The sequence below is a fragment of the Tetrahymena thermophila genome (assembly GCF_000189635.1).
Source record: "Tetrahymena thermophila SB210 genomic scaffold scf_8254697, whole genome shotgun sequence".
Taxonomy (NCBI): Eukaryota; Ciliophora; class Oligohymenophorea; order Hymenostomatida; family Tetrahymenidae; genus Tetrahymena; species Tetrahymena thermophila.
The window spans coordinates 444,924-465,190 of NW_002476463.1; the positions used below are offsets into that span (position 1 = coordinate 444,924).

At 22.6% G+C, this 20,267-nt stretch overlaps 8 protein-coding genes across 8 annotated transcripts; 6 read left to right on the top strand and 2 right to left on the bottom strand. All coding sequences in view use genetic code 6, as the record gives it.

The window, feature by feature from the left end:
• Positions 1-916: 916 nt before the first annotated feature.
• On the top strand, positions 917-1,945 carry TTHERM_00088120 (p1/s1 nuclease; the record flags this gene model as incomplete). Its single annotated transcript, XM_001012761.2, has 1 exon — positions 917-1,945. Exon 1 carries the CDS (start codon positions 971-973, stop codon positions 1,943-1,945), a length of 975 nt encoding a protein of 324 aa, XP_001012761.1. The 5' UTR covers positions 917-970.
• Positions 1,946-3,339: 1,394 nt separating this feature from the next.
• On the top strand, positions 3,340-4,332 carry TTHERM_00088110 (p1/s1 nuclease; the record flags this gene model as incomplete). The annotated part of the gene is made up of 1 exon (XM_001012760.3): positions 3,340-4,332. One exon carries the CDS (start codon positions 3,340-3,342, stop codon positions 4,330-4,332), a length of 993 nt encoding a protein of 330 aa, XP_001012760.1.
• Positions 4,333-5,512: 1,180 nt separating this feature from the next.
• Positions 5,513-5,759, bottom strand: TTHERM_000088099 (hypothetical protein; the record flags this gene model as incomplete). Its single annotated transcript, XM_012796748.1, has 2 exons — positions 5,513-5,532; positions 5,603-5,759. The coding sequence occupies 2 exons, from the start codon at positions 5,757-5,759 to the stop codon at positions 5,513-5,515; spliced, it is 177 nt and encodes a 58-aa protein (XP_012652202.1).
• Positions 5,760-7,582: 1,823 nt separating this feature from the next.
• TTHERM_00088100 (hypothetical protein) lies at positions 7,583-9,284 on the top strand (the record flags this gene model as incomplete). The annotated part of the gene is made up of 5 exons (XM_001012759.3): positions 7,583-7,870; positions 7,939-8,192; positions 8,247-8,445; positions 8,582-8,684; positions 8,737-9,284. 5 exons carry the CDS (start codon positions 7,583-7,585, stop codon positions 9,282-9,284), a joined length of 1,392 nt encoding a protein of 463 aa, XP_001012759.3.
• Positions 9,285-9,794: 510 nt separating this feature from the next.
• On the top strand, positions 9,795-11,054 carry TTHERM_00088090 (endonuclease/exonuclease/phosphatase family protein; the record flags this gene model as incomplete). Its single annotated transcript, XM_001012758.2, has 1 exon — positions 9,795-11,054. One exon carries the CDS (start codon positions 9,795-9,797, stop codon positions 11,052-11,054), a length of 1,260 nt encoding a protein of 419 aa, XP_001012758.2.
• A 545-nt stretch (positions 11,055-11,599) lies between these two features.
• TTHERM_00088080 (cullin family protein) lies at positions 11,600-14,589 on the bottom strand (the record flags this gene model as incomplete). Its single annotated transcript, XM_001012757.3, has 11 exons — positions 11,600-11,826; positions 11,888-12,050; positions 12,127-12,471; positions 12,529-12,897; positions 12,959-13,096; positions 13,160-13,327; positions 13,397-13,851; positions 13,908-13,956; positions 14,014-14,127; positions 14,187-14,283; positions 14,432-14,589. The coding sequence occupies 11 exons, from the start codon at positions 14,587-14,589 to the stop codon at positions 11,600-11,602; spliced, it is 2,283 nt and encodes a 760-aa protein (XP_001012757.2).
• Positions 14,590-15,882: 1,293 nt separating this feature from the next.
• Positions 15,883-16,209, top strand: TTHERM_000088069 (hypothetical protein; the record flags this gene model as incomplete). The annotated part of the gene is made up of 1 exon (XM_012796749.1): positions 15,883-16,209. The coding sequence occupies one exon, from the start codon at positions 15,883-15,885 to the stop codon at positions 16,207-16,209; it is 327 nt and encodes a 108-aa protein (XP_012652203.1).
• Positions 16,210-17,760: 1,551 nt separating this feature from the next.
• On the top strand, positions 17,761-20,216 carry TTHERM_00088070 (hypothetical protein; the record flags this gene model as incomplete). The annotated part of the gene is made up of 3 exons (XM_001012756.2): positions 17,761-17,851; positions 17,922-19,435; positions 19,524-20,216. 3 exons carry the CDS (start codon positions 17,761-17,763, stop codon positions 20,214-20,216), a joined length of 2,298 nt encoding a protein of 765 aa, XP_001012756.2.
• Positions 20,217-20,267: the final 51 nt, after the last annotated feature.

The following is a 20,267-nucleotide window of genomic DNA, read 5'->3' on the forward strand; positions in this document are numbered from 1 at the left end:
AAATCATTTAGCAAATTGAGTTAATAATTATGTAAAAATACATAAATTAGTCTTAAAGCAAAATATATTTTATTAATTAAATTAAAATTAATGAAAAAACTAATAATTAAATTTATATTTCGATTTAAAAACAAATTGAAAAATTTACATTCTAAATAAATGTAAAATAGATAAATTTATTAATACAAACATTTTTTTTTAATTATTTAAGACATATAAAAGAATTATATTTTTTCATTTACAAATTACAATAAAATTTCTATTAATTTTATAGTTTTAAGATCATGGTTTTTTATTCCTTAAAATATTTTTAAAAAAATGAATGATGAATCATGAAATTAAAAACAATATCAAATAAATTGTTTTTTAATTTTATTTTATTTAAAATTTTAACTAGTTTTATTATTTTGTTATTTTTTTATTGTTTATTAGATGAATTTAATTGTCTTAAAGAATTACATTTAATCAAATAAACTTAAATCATTTAGCAAATCGAGTTAATGATTCTGTAAAAATATGAATAAGGATTTATGAAAATAAATTATTCTTAAGACAAAATGTATTTTATTGATTAAATTTTTGTGAATATTTTAAACATGCGGAGATAAGATGTAAATCTGTCTATGTATTTTATAATTTTCTTAGTCAAAAATGTTAATGAAATATTTGATAATTCCTTTTGAATAAATGAGATTACTAGATTAATAATTAGTCCCCCTAAAGAAAAAGTGGTTAACTTTTAAAGTTCGATAAAATTTGTATCTAGAAAGAAAGATTTCGAATAAAAACATCATACTCAGTTTATTAGAAGATAATATTTAGTTAAAACTCGCCAATTTTAGTTTTCTTTAATTAGAAAAAATCTTAATGCATGCATGTCAGTGAGTTAAATTTGGATTGATTGATTTCTGTTTAGATATAAAACAATCTAAAAAATTAAAACTTTAATCAAAATAAAGTAAAACAAAATATGAGAAATACCTTTTTGCTTTGCATTTTATTGATCGCAGGAGTTAGCTGCTGGTGGGATGGTGGTCATATGATGACTGCTGAAATCGCTAAGTAAGAAATTCTTGCAAGAAATGCTACTCTTTACGAACAAATTGAAAAGTACGTCACTATTCTTAACCCTCTCTGTGATGCAAGAAGTTAAGATTTTGTCTAAGCTGCTAGTTGGGCTGATGATATCAAGGATGATGCTATGAATTTCTGGTACGGATGGCACTTCTATGACAAGCCTGAAAATCCTTAAGGTTTGTATGTTATTTTGGATTAGGACAACCAAGTCTACAACAGTATTACTGGCATCAAGAGAGCTATTTAAGAGTTATCTAGAAAGTATTATTTACCTCTTTAAAACAACTTGAATATATCAGTATAATAAGCTATTATGATGCGTCTTTTAATACATATTGTCGGTGATATGCATCAACCTCTTCATAATGTTAATATGTACAACTACACTTACACTTAAGGTGATTTAGGTGGTAACAAGGAAAAAATTTTACTCCTCAACAAGACTTCTATGATTCTCCACTCCTATTTTGATAGTGGCGCAACTCGTCTTGACAGCTTCCCTCGTCCTCTTACATAAGAAAAATTAAGTAATCTTTCTGCTTTAGCTTATGAATTCAGAGCCTAATATCCCAGATCTTATTTCGGTCAAAGAATGAATGTCACCACTCCTGAACAATGGGCTTAAGAATCCTATGATATTGCTCACAATTTCATTTATCCTTTTGTTACTAAAACTAATCAAATTACTCCTGAATGGGATACTGAATCCTACGAAATAATCAAGTAATAACTTGCTTTGGGTGGTTATAGACTTGCTGATATCTTACTTGGTATCTTTTAAAACTAAACTGCACCAGTTAACCAAACTAAATCTACAAATACCTAAACTAATTCTACTTCTAATCTTAGAAAGACAATTATTGCTTGAAATTGTTAAGCAAACAAAAAATTGAATGAATATGAAATTTGGGTACTTAACTTGATAAGCTTTTTATAGAAAATATATTAATAAATTATTAAATATTGTTTCTTTTTACTCATGGTTTTTATTAAATTTATAATAAAATTTCTCAAAATTCAACTCATTTACATGGAAAAACATGTATTTTTTATCTCTAAAAAGATTAAAATTGAATATTATTATCTTTATTTAAATATATTTTAATATTTAAAATTTAAAATCAACAACTCTCTCTATTTCTAACATATAAAATTATCAAGTAAACAAATAAATAAATAGATTAAATTTAATAAAATCAAATGTAAAAATTATAAATCTAAAAAAGGGACTCAACTAAATCTAAATAATTTTGTATATTAAAACTCTTTTTCGTTACCATCAAAGCTCGTAAATTAATGTAATCTGAATGAATGATTACATTTTTTTATTAAATTTTTGGTTGGCGCAAAAAAATTATGTTAATAACTCTTAATTTTAATTTTATTTTTCTACTAAATTATAATTTCGCACATTTTAATTGAAATGTGTAGATTATAATTGATCATCTACCTTTATTCATTATATAGTTTTAAGTGTTATATCTTTTGAGATCAATCAAATATTTTTAGAAATATATTAGGATTTTTATCAATCAATTTTAAATGGAGTAAGGTTATTCTTTTACTATCAAGAAAGAAAATCTGTAACTCTAATCTCTAAGAATTAAAATAGAACAAATAAAAAAAAATATTTGCTTGTTGCTGCCTTACAATTAATTGAAAACTTTTAATAATTAATTCAATTAATAAATTTTTTTTTGATTGAATCCTCATATTTTTATTTAAATAATTAGTAAGTAAAATCTTTTATAAACAGCAGATTTATTCTTAGATTAAAAGTTTAATTGCTCTGCTTCTTTAAAAATAGCAATCATTATTCTACCTTTACTAAATAAATTAGGCTTATTGTATTTTTACAAACTATTAAGCATTTAGCAACAAATATTCAAACACTGTTTAATCTTTTTATATTTAGACAACTACCTGCCAAAAAAATCTGATCTTAATTAAATTTTATGAAAATTAATTAATACAATTAATTTGCATCAAATTTTAATTGTTTCAAAACATTAGCATTTTCTATTCTTTGTGCAAAATCTTATTTATGTTTTTTATAATTTTTTGCTTTAAAATTGTCCTTATACAGACTTTGTGAACCATGAGTGATTTGAAATTGTTTAGATAGATCTTTTTAGAATTGTAAAAGAATTAAATTTAATTGTTAAATTGTTTATAATCATTAAATAAGGAGAAATTAAAGAAATTGAAATTTTTATAGAACAAAAGTAATTGTTTATATTATAAATTCCTTTTTATTAATCTATGAAGACTTAAAGTATATTTGCAGTCCTTCTGATAGTTTCATCAGTATTTGGATGGTGGGATGGAGGTCATATGATCACCGTAGAAGTTGCAAAGTAAGAAATTTTAGCCAGGGATCCTGCTCTCTACTTAAAAATCGAGAAATATGTTACCATTTTAAATCCCTTATGTGATGCTAGAAGTTAAACTTTTGTTTAGGCTGCTAGTTGGGCAGACGACATCAAAGACCCTGCAATGAATTTCTGGGATAAATGGCATTTCTTCAACAAGCCTATCAATGAAGAAGGTCTTTATGTAGTCTTAGACTAAGACAGCTTAAATAACAATAGCATCAACGCATTAAAGAGATGTATTCAAGAACTCTAAAAGAATAATACTACTCCTATTAATAATCCTGATAACATTTCAGTTTAATAGGCTATTATGATGCGTTACTTAATTCATATTGTTGGTGATATGCATTAACCTCTCCACAACACAAATCTTTTCAATTACACATTCTCAACAAATCAAGGAGATCTTGGTGGTAATAAAGAAAATGTTATTTTACTTAACGGTACTTCAATGGTTTTGCACTATTACTTTGATAGCGGGGCTCTTCGTTTAGCTGACTTCAGTCGTCCTTTGAGTTAAGAATAAGAATAGCAAGTAACTGACTTTGCAGCTTCATTCAGAGCTCAATATCCTAGATCTTTTTTTAATGAAAGAGTCAATATTACTTTACCTGAAATGTGGGCATAAGAAAGCTATGAAATAGCAGTAAGAGATATTTATCCTTACCTAAAATTAACTAACAAAGTAACTCCTGAATGGGACAATTTACAGTATGAAATGATCAAGCAGTAAATTGCACTAGGAGGCTATAGATTAGCTGATTTACTCACTTCAGTATTCAACCCTCCAGTTCCACCTACTCCTGTTCAAGATTCTAATAACAGCACCTCCACAAACTCTACTTCTTCTATTAGTTTGTTAAGAAAGTCAAACATTTGAAATAAGTATAACTAAGAAAATAATCAGCCAAAAGGCTATTAGAGATAAATTAATTGAGTAAGTAAGTTAGTTAGTTATTAAGTAAGAGCTTAACTTTGATTAATAGTTTTTAATAGTTATTATATCATTTAATAAAGATGTATTTGAAATGTAATTAGTTATTTATTAAGTAATTATACCTCATTAATAACCATATTTAATTCTATTTTTATAATTTATTTTTAATTTTTCATAATTTTCATTTAAAATATATAATTCAATTTTATTAAAATATAACTAATAAATCAATATGATATCAAATAAATATCCAAATATTTCACATCAAAAAAATTAAAAATATTTTTTTTATAATTATTTATTTAAAAAGATATTTTTAAATATTTATTAAAGTAGTTAAACATCGATTGATTATATATATAAATAATCTTATTTTTTATCTATTCAAAAAATTAAATTAGAATTTAACTACAGATTTAGTTTGTTTCCCAAATATTTTTGGCAAAATCTATTTACATCTTTAAGTTAAAACAATTTTAAATGCTTAATTGAATATTTTTAATAATAAGGATTTTAAAATTAATTCGAATTTTCACAAATAAATTTGTCTATCTAAAATGTCTAAAACCATCATATTACTACAAGATTTTGAAAAATAACATATAATTAATTTATCTGTTTTTTCTAAATTGAATTGACTGACTTTCAATTAATTTTTCAACAACAAAATAAAAAAAAAATTAAAAAAAACAATTAATATAAAGAAAGATAAAATAAATGATAAAAATTTTCTTTATATTCTTAGCAATTTGCTTAGGCATAATATTATTACTATCTATTAATATCATATTTATGATAAATAAGCCTAATTTGAAGACATTTATAATTAATTTAGTTATTAGTGCTATTCACTTGATTAGTTTTGCAAAGATCTTAGTTAATATAAACAGTAGCTTTAATCTAAGTCCAATTATTTTATTAGTTGTTTATCCTGGTATTTAAATATGGCTTTTTTTAATTTAGATAATTTTGACACATGAATAATCTGATCACATATTGGTTAGCTTAATACTTTCTTTCTTTACTTTGTCTCATATTGATACTTACTTATGCATAGATTTATTTTCAGATGTTCCTTCATTATTTGGTTCAAAGCATTTCTAAATCTAAAATTTGAATTTATTCATAATTAAAGTTTACACCCTTTGTATTTTCATAGGATTATCATATAATAATATTTAATAAAGTAAATTATAAGTGAATGATTTGATACTTGGATTGTTAAGTTGCTGTTTATTTTTGTTTTAGCAGAAGAAAATATTAATAAGTCCAACATAATTAGATATATTTTCAATTAATTAACTCAAAAGTTTAATTAATTAAGATATTTAATAGAAATTTAAATAAAAATACAAGAATATTAAGTGCATATAAATTTGCTTTTAACTATTTGGAAATGAAGAATATATTCTTTTTTCTTAATGTCTATTATATCATTTCAAAAATCAGGAAATTTATTCTCTTTATGCTACAAGAACATTTACACAACCATTAAAAAAAAATTTTTTAATTGAATATAATGAAAAATGCGATTTATCATAAACATTTTTGAATTCTCTTCAAGACAAACAGTTTTTAGTAAATATTACTCAAATTGATTTTGTTTGCTATTATCCTGAATAATATGAATAAATAGTACTAGAGCTATTTAACAGATAAATTTTTATTGGTAGAAGCGAGTACAATTGGAATATGACTTAAATTGTTGATTTATATTATAAAGCTGTACTTTAAATTCAAGCAGTGTCCTTTTCAATCTTATAATTCAATAAATTTATAAAGAACTAAATATTTTAAAATTCTAATTTAATCATTTATGATTTGTATGAATTTTATTGATGCATTCTATTTATTTATTTGTTTGGTTTTCATAAAATTGATTGTGATATTTAATAGTTATATGAAAGAAAACAATTTTATAAGTTATATTTGAAACAACAAAATTTACCAAAAGTAAAATGCTTGAGATGGTTCGTAGATATCTAGTTAAAGATTTAAAAAACATATCCATCTATCTTCTTCTGTTTTAAATTTAGTTTTATTCGGAATTTTTAACAAAAATAATTTGATCAAAATTTAAGTTATTTGGATGTAAATACAATTCTCATGTAATTTTAACAAAACTGATTTGAATTTTTATTATTTATTTTGTTTAAGATATTTTTTTCATTAAAATTAAAAAGACTTTTGAAATAGTTGTAATTTATTTTAGAGTTAGATTTTGCTAATTAAATAATAATAAAAACAAAGCTTTTATTAAAATAATTTATTTTTATCTAACTAAAGAAATCAAAGAAATAATTATTATATTATAAAAAATTAAATTTTCATCAACAATAGCAACAAAAATAAGCGAAAATGTCAGAATCAAGTTTTATTTTTACTGATAATTTAGCCTATTTTTAATTTAATTTTCAAAAAATAAATATTGATTGATTGTAGTATTTGATAATTCAAGCAAGATTTTTACATATCATGTAAAACTTATATTTTTCAAATGTGATTGATAGTAATCATTCATTTGTATTTCAAAATTATTTAATTTATTTGCATCTAAAAAGATATTAAAGTTTTTATTAGTAATCAAAATTTAAATTTTATACTTTATTTTGTAGCTACTGGTTAAAAAGAAGATTTATGAATAGCAACATGTTCACTGAGGCCGATTTGGCTAGGTAGAACGAAGATTTAGAATTCAAGAAGCAACTGTTTGAAAGCTTTAAATAAACAGGCATTATGGATGGAATGAAAGTGAATCTTCGTAAATAAATTGTAGATAAATTATAATAATAGACCTAAACGGAGAAGGAATTAAAAGCAGCATAAACAGCGATTAATCAATCTAAAAAAGAGGAAATTGAAAGCCTGCGCCAAAAGGAATTTTACAGAAATTAAAGAATATATGCTCATTTAATTGCTGATTATTTGAGAACCTATGATATAAATTATGCATATTCCATTTTTCTTCCTGAAATGAGGGTTAATAGTAATTAAATATTGATGAGAGACGAGATTTGCGAAGCTTTTTTAATTGAGAAAGACGAATATAAATAATTGGATGATTAAAGGGAAAAATTATCTGCTATTGAAATTATAGTTGAAATGATTAAAAAATTCAAAAAAACTAAAAAAGTAAACAGAGAAGTTTAAACTGAATCTTATGAAAAGTCTGCAACAATGAGCATGAGAATGGATGATATTAATTATGAATATGGATAAAAATTAGATTATTTTAAGTTAGTAAGTAATAAAAACGTGGAAGAGTCATTAGCAAAATATCGTAAAGAGTGTGAGGCAAAATACAAAGCTGACTTAGAAATGGAATTATAAAGATTTAGGGACTATGAACTTATTGAAATGCGTGCATTGGAAGCAGAAAGATATTAAGAAAAACTTACTTTCCATAGAAAAGAATTAGATAAGGTCTATAATGAAAAGCTTTAGAAACTACAAGAAAGAGAAAAAAATGCAATTGAACTTTGTAAATAAATTCACAACTCAAAATAAATAAAATATTTTTAAAAAATAAATTATTCTTTATATTTAAAGTTAATTGTAAATTTTAAAAATATTCGTGTAGGCAAGAGAAGATTAGAAGACTTAGAAAAAATATAGCAAGAAAATAGATAAAAACATTTGAATGATATTGAGGCTATGAATAAAAAAGAGTTAGAGTTCAGAAGACATAGTTGTTTAGATCACATTGAAGTTAAAGAATAACGTGAAAAGTTAGATAAACTTGAGAAAGATTTAAAGCTTAAAATGAGAGAGTATGAATCAGCAAAGTAGCTTATCAATACTAGGTATTTTATTTATTTCATTTTGATATCAATTTACTTATGCTTTTGCAAATAAAGAATTGAAGAGGATATCAGCTACAGAAGAAATGTTTTAAGATAAGAGTAAAAATATTAAGAACTACAGAAAAAAGATGTTGAAAATTAAATCAAGGAAGAGTAGGCTTATATAAATCAACAAAAGTAACATCTTAGAAACCTTGAAATGCAGCTTTAATATTTGAGAGATGAAAATGACCACTTAAAAAAAGATGTTAAAGTAATAAAAGCTTATTTTCAAAGATATATGAAAATGGGTCTATTTATACACTAATATATACATTGATTACTTGCTTGCATAATTTTTAATTTAATTAGTAAAATTGGTATATTTACTTACTTATTTTATCTTACAGGAATTAGATTACATAAAGTCTGAATAATACAAAGAAATACAGGCCTTAAGAGATTAGGTTAGAAAACATAAAGAGAGTATCGAAGCAAATGAAGAAAGATTATGTAAATTTTTAAATAATTTTATTAGCTAATTTTAAATATTAAATTAAACAAGAACATGCTAACAAATAAATGGAGATACTCTAAGATTAAATTAAGATATTGAAAAGTGAAGTTGATTAAAAAGCTCATTCTCTTGAATAGAGATAAAGTGATTAGTTAAATTTACATTCAGTTTATACGATGGATATGGAAAGAAATTACAATAAATTAGTTGAAACAGAAAAGGCCTATTCGTTAAAGCTTGAAAACCTAAGATAATAATCAATTAATGATAATTTATTTTTAAAGAACGAAAACAAAGAATTATCAGATATAAACTTAAGACTAGAGGATGAAGTATCTAATCTTAGGAGAGAACTAAGATTTATTCGCAAAAAATTGTAAGAAAAAGAAGGAGAAAACATTGATCCAAATACACTTAATTATTCAAATACATTAAAACTTTCTCCCACTCATACATAAAAAATAAGCAGAGGAGAAAAATTAATGGAAGAAGATCTTCAAAACCAAGATTATAGAAAAAATTTAGATGATATATTTTAAGAAATGAAATCACTGAAAGAAAAAGCACTTTTTGAATTTAATAACAGTCTGAGTTGACATTGCTTAATTATTATTTTTATGTATTTATAGTGTTTGCTTGATTAGCTCTCAAATTTAATTTATTACCTTACCTTACAGTCTACGTTTACAAATCAAATAATTTTATTTTCAATAATAATATTTTGTTTTTTTATATTTAATATCTGTTTAATGAATAAAAAAACCTACCTCTAAAAGAGAGAAGAACCTAAAGTATGAGATTTATATATATAAAACAGATGTAAAAAAAGGCATTTACATAAGGAATTAAAAGAGAATATAGAGTAATTATTTAATATCTTTAAAAATAAAGTATATTTATTTGAAAAGAAAAACAATAACAATAAATTCTTAGCTCCTACTCAAATCAAATTAGATAAACAGATAACAAACAAACAAATAAATAAACTAATAAATAAATAAATATATTTAAATATTTGCATAGTTAAAAAGAATAGAAATTTTAATAAAAGTTAAATTGCTAAGAAGGAAAATACTAAAAGAATCTATTAATTTTATCGAATGAATATGTAAGGTTAGTAATTGCACAACAGAAATGTAGAAGAAAACTCGGATAGTGGTATAAATAGCAATGGAGCAAAAAAAAACATTAAAAATAGAAATTTCGGAGATCAATAGGCAGATGAAGTCAAAATTCTGACTTACAATGTCTTTATGAGACCTCCTTTAATTAAGAATAACGAAGACGATTTTAAAAATGAGAGATGCGATCTTATAATAAAAAATGAAATAGAGAAATTTGATATTTTATGCTTTTAAGAGCTTTTCAGATTATTTAGCTACCGTAGATATAAAATGGCATATTCAACTGTAAAGTAAGGGTTTCTACATCACGTGAGCTCTCCTTAACCTAAACTATTCGGAGATTACTTGGTTGATGGAGGATTGACTATTCTTAGTAGATACCCTATTGTTTAATCGTGTTTTAAACCTTTTGTTTATAGCATTTTGGCAGACAGCTTTTAAGAAAAAGGAGTTTTGTATGCAAAAATAAAAGTAAATGACAAGCATATGCATGTATTTAACACCCACACATAAGCAACTTACAACACAAATGAGAAGGAAATTAAATGGACAGTTGTAGTTAGATTGGAATAAATTGTTGAGTCAAGAAGAATCCTAGAAGAATGTCTTAAATAATATGGATTTGAAAGAGGAGATATTTGTATTTTTGCTGGTGATTTTAATGTAGACTCAAATCATCCAGTTCACCCAATAGATTTTTTAGATAAGTAAGATAAGTTAAAAAGTGTTTTAGGAATAGGCGATGATTAAGAATCGATTGATGAATATAAATTACTTGTAGACACTCTTTCTGGTAAAGGAAAAGATGTAGTCATAGATATAGGAAGAATAGCAAATGATGGTAAACCTCCAATTACATTTGCTGATGTATATAAAGATTCTAATGGATAAATACAACCATTAGAAACAGCTTTAACACATAAATCTGATTTAAAGAGTCAGCAGTCTTTAGATTATATTTTTTAAATTATTCCAAACGGATTAATGGTTGACAATTAACTTGATAATTTAAACAATAAAAACAATAAAATCCATAATTAAATCAATCAAACATCCAAAGGAGGTTATACAACATAATCTAGCTCTAATAATTTAGTAAAAAATGCTTAGAAAAACCTTAATGACAAGAATTTTGTTGTAGATTTCTCTAAATCTAAGGTTGAGAAATTCTTTGTTAAAGGTTAGAAGTTCACTTAGCTTTCAGATCATTATGGAGTGTCTGCTACAATATCTTATAAATGAGGAAGGCTTTTTCTGAATAATTAATAGATAAAAATGATGCTTTTAAAATACATAAATAAATTGATGAAGATATTACTTGCAATATTCATTCAAATAAATAAATAACTACAAATTTATTCAAAATTATTATATAAAAATAAAATATTATATATATTATTTTCAAACAATATTTTTATATTCATTTACTGCTCATTGCTCAACAAATGTTAAATGAATCTAGATTTATCTTTTATCAATAAATTATTTTTTTTAATATTTAAAATTATTAAAAAAAAATAAAATATTATATACCGTAAATCCTCATTAATTCTCACCCTATTAAATTTTCACCATTTTTTCTGAAATTTTGAAAAAAATACCAAAAAAATAAATAGTATTTTTAAAAATAAGCTAAGGATAATTTATGAAATAAGGTTTATTATAAATAAAACTATATACATAAATAAGGGTAGAGTTTAATTTAAAAAATTTTAAATAAAATATTATTTAAGAGCAGATTTATTTGTTAATTAATTAATTTATTTATTTATTTCTTTATTGGTTATTCATTATTTGTAGTGATATAAATTCATATCATTCTTATCTCTTTCTATATACTCTCTTTCTACCAAAGATTCGATTCTCTTTTTAATTTAATGAGGTTGAGTTTAGAACTTTCTCAAGAGTACATTAACTTCGCTAACTAACTCACCATATTTCATTGTCTTTCTGGATTTCATGATTCTGACAATCGTAGCTTCGATAACATGTTCTCTATTTTCATTGACAATATCTTTATTTTATTTAATTAAAAAAATTTAGCATATCTTGATATAAGTAAAGTGGTTTATTACCTCTTTTGAATTTTTATTGGCTTTCTTCAGGTACTGTAGAGAATTTCTTCTTTTAATAAGTAAACTATGTATTAAATTTGAATGAAACTTCATCAGATTCATCTTTTTTTTCCTCTTATTTTTAGGTTTGAGACTTGGAGGCTAACAATATTTTTTTTCCAATCTATTTTTTGTTATTTGATATAATTTTTAATATGAATGAATGAAGCACATTTATTTAGTTAAAATTTAATTCTTACCAGTTAAGCAACTTCCTTGTTAAATTCTGCGATATTATCCTTTTTCATTCCTATAGTAGCCAGAATAGTTGAAATGGGAATCCATGTATCAACTTTTTCAAACTGCAAGAGGATGCATAGTTATAATGGTGAAACATTTACCAAAAAGAAATTACTTTTATCAAAAGTTATATTCATTTTAATATCAAAACTACCTAAAGTATTTATCCAATTTAACTTTTGACTTTTTTTCTATAATTGATAAAATTTTTTAAAATCTTCCTTCAAATTTTCATATAAAGGAGGAAGAATTATTTCAGTGGTGCTTTTATATGATGGCCAATTCGCTTCTTACAATACTTTAACCTAAAAGAATGAATATGTTAATAGAAAAAGAAAACACTAAATATAATGAATTTATACATTCAAGTCTACAACTTTTATTTTTTGGTTCATGTACTCATCAAAGTTTTTCTTTAAATCCATAGTGTACTTAATATCACTTATCATTCCTTCATAATTCTTTGTTTCTTAACCCTAACCACAACATCCTTTAATTTTAGTAATCATTAAGCTTTCATCATCATATCTGCTTCCTGCCTTCAATTCAGCCTTTAGCAAACGTGTGGCTAGCTACTTCTGATAGAGGATTAAATAAATGTCTTTTTCTGTCAAATGATTAAATATTTCAATAATCTAATTCAATTTCGAGTCTAACTCTTCCTGCTTTAAATTCTCCTTCTTCAATATAAAATCTGTGTAGTTTGCTAATAATTCTGGAAGGCCATAGTCCTAATAAATACATTTTATTTATTCAATTATGTGTTTGTTTTAATACTCATTAAAAATTTACATCAATAGGAACATTTAAAAATTTATCTAGAGCAGCCTTAAAGCTCATATAAAAATTGGCATCGCTGTTAAAATTTTACACAATCATATTGTTCATTTCTTTATATTCATTAAACAATTTTTCTACGAATTCATGATCCTAAATATTAAATTTAAAGATTAAAATCTAATTCCAATTAACTAACTGCTAAAATTCAGATACAGTTGCATGTTTCTTTTTCTTTTAATCTGGCTTCTCTTCAATATTTTATTTAATTTTTTCTTCGAAAATATTAGAACCTATTTTGTAAACCCAATCACCAAATGTTTGACGTAGTTCTTCAAAATTATCATTTAAATTTTTATATAACTAATAAATTTATTGCAGTACCTATAAGTTTTAAAAATAAGAATAATGAATTAAAAGCATCAAAATGTTTTAGTTTAAGCTTAAATTTACATGACTCTTATTATTTTCTAACATAAAAGTGAAGCCATGATCTTTGACAAGAAGAATAGGTCTATACTTCAAAACCATTTCTTCGTTAAAGAGCTAGCTGATTTACTTTTGAGTGTCAGTAAACTTGGTAAAACACTTCTCAAATCTTCTATTTTCTTCTTTTTGTACTATTATTATATTCGATATATATTCTTCACAAGAACAGGATTCAGACCATTCTTAAAATTTGCTTTAGTAGTAAGCCTTTGCATGACTCAAAATAGCTTTTCCTAAGTTTTAGTAATTTTCATCCTTGTTATCACTTTTATTAATTTCTACAAATATTTCTGATATTTTTCTGAGCATATCAAGATCGGACTTGTAATTGTTTCTATCTTTTTCTATCTCTTGCTAAAATGCTAATATAATATTATCCTTTAAGTGATCATGCACTTGTTTCAGATACAAGTAATATCCTTTTGCAAAAAAAACAAATTTCAAGTTTTCATCAACGTTTTATTCATTTATTTACCTATTTATTTAAGCTTCTAAAGGTTATTATGCTCTATGTATGACTTGTCCTTTATTTAATAGATTAATAAAACTTTAATAATTAAAATATATTTTAAATATTTTACTAAATATGAAAAGAATCTAGTCATGAATCTTAAGAAGATTTGATAAGTATCCCACTTTTATATTATTTTCTTAAGCAAATCCTCGCCTTTAAGTCCCTTTACGCTATTGAAAATCTTGTTAGTTTATAAGTAAAAGTTTCATTTATTGAGATCAAATAAATTATTTTATTTACTTTATCCTTGACGAATGATTATATTTGCTTTTTATATTATTCATAAAGCTACTCAGAGTTATTGGAGTCTTTTTCCAAGCACAGATTGTAAATAAGTCTATTTATGATAACATTATTAAAATTAAAACCTTTTACTTTTTATCATTGAATTAAAATAATTTATCTCTCATACAAAAGCCGCTTAACAAGTTCAAATCGAAAAATATAATAAATGAATGAATGAAAATATATCTAATTATACTTACGTATATGTGTTACTATATTCTATCTTATTAATCATTAGCTTCTCCTCAGAGTTGCCGCTTCCAGATTACTAGTCTAACATTTTGTTTAGCTTTTAAATAACTGGATCTATTTCCTTCCATCCAGTTTAAAAATCGTACTTTTGGATTGACTAGTGCATTTGAAATTATAAATGTATGTATGTATGTATGACTTTATAGATTTTGTTTCTTTGTTTTTCTGATTAAGATATTATCTATTTATTTAATTAGTAGTTGAAATTTTAAATTATTTTTTATGCAATTTTTTTATTCTTTATTGCTTACTTATAAAATTTTGTAATGTTAGTTTGTTTGTTTATTTGTTTATACAGATTCGCTTGAAAAAAGCTTATTTAAAGAAATTGATTAAATTATATTAAATTTTTAATTAGATCTGATAAGTTCAATAACAAAAAAATAAGTGTTCGAGAGAGACAGATAGTAAATTAATCAGTCAGTCAGTCAGTCTTTCTCATCATGATATTTTACAAATAAAATTATTTCTATAAAAATATCAAAATTATTGGGGTAAATAATTTATTTAATTTTTTGAGATTAGGAAGAATTTATTTGAAACATTAAATAAATTATTTATCCAAATAAAAGTAAAAATAAAGAATTTTCTAAATACACAGGCAATTTTGAACAAAAGATATTAATTACTAAGCTATTTTACAGTGAGGACAATTTAAAATGGGTCATTAATTCCTTTTTATATTAAAAGAATTTGTTATAAATTGCCTCAGATTCTATAAGAAAAGTTAGAGATTTTTATCTATTAGATTTTTGTTTTCTTCTAAATTTGTTAAAATAATTTATTTTTTTAAATCAAACTTATTTTTTTAAAAGTAAAAACAATAATAAACAAGCAAATATTTAATTTTAGTTATTATAGGCTACATTATTAATTAATCCATGTTGAATTTAAACTCTTTTTTAGACTTATTTTAAGTCAGGAAGAATTTATTATAAAATTATTAGAATTTTATCAGTAAGAAAATATAAAGGGAATGAGTAGCTTGGTAGTATCTTTTGCTTTATTTATTTTTGGACTAAAATAAAAATAAATTTGTTTTCAAATATTGACTAATTTTTATAAAATTATTTATATATTATCATTTTTTAAATTTATTTTTTATTTTATTTTATTTCAATTATTGTTACCAATTTTACAGAATAATTGTACATAAAGGAAAGATATATAATTTAATAGGGATGTTTTGTCTAAAAGAAAATATAAAAATTAGATAGAGTCAAAGATATTATATTGAAAAACATATAAATAAACTATCGTTTAAGCACTTTTCTCAAGATAGAAAAATGAAAGAAATTACCAAATTTTTTAAAAAAAAGGCTAAAGAATAAACTTGTGGAATGTTTAGTGAGTGAACATTTCTTAATAAATTTCATTGCTACTAAACTTTCCTAAAGAAATGAAGTAGATAAGAAATTGTATTATCTTTTGCATCTTTTTTAGTTAGAAAATAAATAGAATTATTTTTAACTAAGAATTTAGATCAAAAGTCAGCGCAGTTTCCACAATTTATCATCATTATTCTTTATAAAAAATATATATATTTATTCAAAGGAAATCAAAGAAAAGAGGTAATTCGGTAGGAAAGGATTCCATACCTCTTGATACAAATTTCCAATATTAAATGAGAAGCATATACACCAAGCAATTTAATCAATTAAATTCTTTGAATTTTTTTGTGAAAAATGTTTGGCCACTTGACTTCCCGACAAAAAATTAAAAATGATAGATTCATTCTAATCATATCAATTTGTTATTTGTAAAATTTTTGAAGGTATTAAATTTTGAAATTTTTATCTATAAAACATTAAAGATGAAAGTAGAAATAATTTAGTTGATTGATAAAAATTGAAAAATTGTTATTTATTCAACTTCAAATGTATTAACAAAAAATCTTACTTTTAATTTAAAGCTAAAATAAAAAAATAAAAAAATAATTTAATTTTATTACAGATTTACAATTCAAAAACAAATTAATTTTATTATTTAAATTATTTTATTTATAGTAATTAAAATTTGATAATAAATTTTAAAACAATTAATTTAATATTGTTTGTTGTAGATTTATAATTCAAAAAAATCAATAACATTTTACATTTTTTTTAATCTTAAATTTATTAAAAAGAAATCTTTCTTTTACTTTTACAAGAAATTTAAAATAAAAATTAATAGCAATTAATTTAATTTTGATGTAAATTTTTATCATTTAAAATATTTTATTAATCAAATTTTAGTAAAAAATTTTTAAGCAATTAATATAAATTTGTTGTAGAAAAATCAATAAGATTTTACATTTTGTATAATCTTAAATTTAAATCTTTCTTAAAATTTAATTTTGTTGTAAATTTATAATTCAATGGTTTTATAGTTTAAATTATTTTACTTATTATTAAATTTTTTAATAAAAAACTTTAAAACATTTAAATTAATATTGTTGTAGATTTATAATTCAAAAAAATCTATGATTTTACATTTTGTTTAATCTTAAATTTAAATCTTTCTTTTACTTTTACAAGAAATTTAAAATAAAAATTAAAAGCAATTAATTTAATTTTGCTTTAAATTTATAATTCAATGGTTTTATAGTTTAATTTATTTTACTTATTATTAAATTTTTTAATAAAAAACTTTAAAACATTTAAATTAATATAGTTGTAGATTTATAATTCAAAATTAATCAATAAGATTTTACACTTTGCTTAGTCTTAAATTTGTTAAAAAGAAATATTTCTTTTACTTTAACAAGAAAGCTAAAATAAAAAAATATTTTAAACTAATTTAATTTTATTATAAATTTATAATTTAATAAGATTTTATCATTTAAATTATTTTATATCTATAAATTAAATTTTTTATTACAGATTTTTTAGCAATTAATTTAATAATCCATACATAAATCAATAAGATTCTACAATTTATATTATTTTATTTCTATTAATTAAATTTAAAGAAAAATAAAAATATTTTCTTCAGCTAAATTGTGAAAATTAATTTTTTTAAAAAATAATCGTTTTAGTTTTTTCTAATATTTTGTGTTTTTGTATTAGATAATTTTGTTATAACATAAATTCAAATTAAAATTTAGGCTGGAAAATTCATTTATTTTTTTATCATAGATTGTTGCAAAAGATTAAGTTTTGAAATTAAAAATTAGGATTTGAATGATAGAGAGTAATCAAATTTTTGTATTTTTAACAATAACTGATTGAGTAGAAAGATTATTATTAGATAAATCTAAAGAGACTCCCAAAATTTTAAGTTTTTTGCGATATTTTTTATGATGAACAGATAAAGCAGCTTATTATCATTTTAAAGCTAGTAAGAAAATGAAAATACTTATTTTAGTCATTACAAATCGCTCATGGAAAGTAATTTACATTTTTTAAGCCAAGCTTTCCAAAGTTGAATTTAATTTTTTTCTAATTAATCATAACAAAGATTAAAAGAGCATGAGAGACAAAACTAAATCAATAGATATAAAAGCTCATGATCAAGCTAGTATATCTAATTCTATCGTAAATAGCTAAATATTACAATAATAAAATCAAAATATCAAATCATCTTCCATTTTACAACCAAAGTATTCTTTTTCCAATTTAAGTACTTGCAATCTACCATTGAGCTAGTAAAATACTGCTAGAAATAGAAGTGACTCTCAAAAGAGTTAAATTGCTCCTCGAGATAGCCAACTTATAACTGATTCAAAAAATGAAAATTAATAGTATTTTTAAAATCTTTAGTCCAATAAGTTATTAAATATCAATTAGTAGTAAATATCATCCATTTAAAAATAGTAGTTAAAATCTTAATCAGATTAATAGCACTAATAACAATAAGAAAATTAATAATAACAAATATAATAATAATAATATAATTTTTAATAAACTAAACATCAATCTAGGAACTCATTTCAAAGTATATCATCAGCATCTGATTAGTCTTGTAACTACCTCAAAAAGTTAGAATAATTTAAATAGGAGTAATTAGAAAAATAGAGCACTAATAATACTAATATATACTCTCTTTAGAGCTAGAATTCATATAATAATTTAAAAAATAAAAGCATTAAAGATAAGAGCCTAGAAAGGAATAACAGTTGTTTGGGCTAGCAATCGTTTGGATAACAAAACAATTAATTTAAATCTAAAGATAGCATTTCATTTAAAGAGAAATAAACTAGTGTAGATAATTATGTTGGATTAGACAATTAAATATTAATAAAAAACTATACATTCAACGAGATAGAAAATGTAATCAAAGAACTTAATTGTAAGTGTGGGTATAAAACTGATATAAGAGAGGTCCTCACTAAATTTGGAGAGAAGTTTTAGGACCTAAGAAAGAAAAGAGATAAACTTAAAGATAAGAATAAACAACTAAAAGAAGAACTTAATTAATCATTTAAAGATAAAAAGCTTTTAGAAATGCAAGTTAATTATGAAGGCTATATCAATTAGGTCAATTCAAAACTTGAGGAAAAAGAGAAGCAACTGTAAAGAATTTAAACTGAAATTAAGCTTAAAGAAGCTGAATTAAAATTGAGATAGGACGAAATTCAAAATATAAAATTATAATAAAAGAAGTAATAATCTTAAAATAATACTTTTAATGCATAATAAAGCATTTAAAGTTGCAGTAGCTGCGAGATCTTAAATAATAAGTTACAGTAAGAATAAGAAATATCTTTCTAAAAAAGCAATGAGCTGTAATCTCAACTAAATCAATAGAAAGAAAAAGTAAGAATACTTGAAGACGATTTGGATTAGGTTAATTAAAAATACTAGGAAGTATGTGAAAAATAAAAAGATTATGATTAAATAATCCAAGACAAAAATGAATTAAATGAATAAATAAATCAATTAAATAATACTATTAATGAACAGAAAATAAAATTTGAAAGAGAAAAATCCTCTGTTTCAATGAAAATTCAAGAATTAGATGCTTAAAAAGCTGTAAATAATTTATTTAAATTTTAGTTTTTTTTTTTAGATGTTAAAACTTTAAATAATTTATTTTTTTATTTGATATTTGTTATTATAGATTGTGAAAAGTGACGAAAGACTTCTGCAAGACAGAGAGAGAATACTTTAAGAAAAAGAAGATGCTTTGATGGAACAGATTTAATAAGTAAATTATCATAAATAGCAGCTTGAATAAGAAAAGGAGAAATTTGAGGTGGAGAAAAATAACTTTTATAGTGAAGCTTAAAAGATTGAAGAGGAAATGAAAAAGAAAGAGGATAATATTTAACTTAAATACTATGTCACTAATTAAAATAATAACCTTTAAAATACATCTTCAAAGAAAAATAGTAATTCCTAATATTTAAATAACCCAAACTTGTTGGCATCTCCTCCTATAAATTAAAATAATTTGAATGGAACAGCTAATTTAAATTAAAATAACAATCATTAGAATAGTGCTTAGTCTAATAATATAAGCATGAATAGCATGAAATTTCTTTTTAATTGCTCAGGGATGGAGGCTGACGATGAAGAAATGGAGCTAAAGATGATAGCTTTAAAAATGAATGAAGAAATGATTTCCAAGAAAATAGAAATTTAAGTTCAAGAAATGATCAAATAAAAAGAAAAACTTGATAAAAGGGAAAAAGAACTAAGAAGACTTGAAGAAAGACTTAATGGTCCTTCTTAAAGTCATAGTCATAACAGCAGTACAAGTTTTCCAAATAATAATTCTAGCTTCCACAGAAGCTCTAAAAAAAAACTCTGATAAAAATTAACTAATAAAACTAATAAATGATTAAGATTAAATCACTCAATT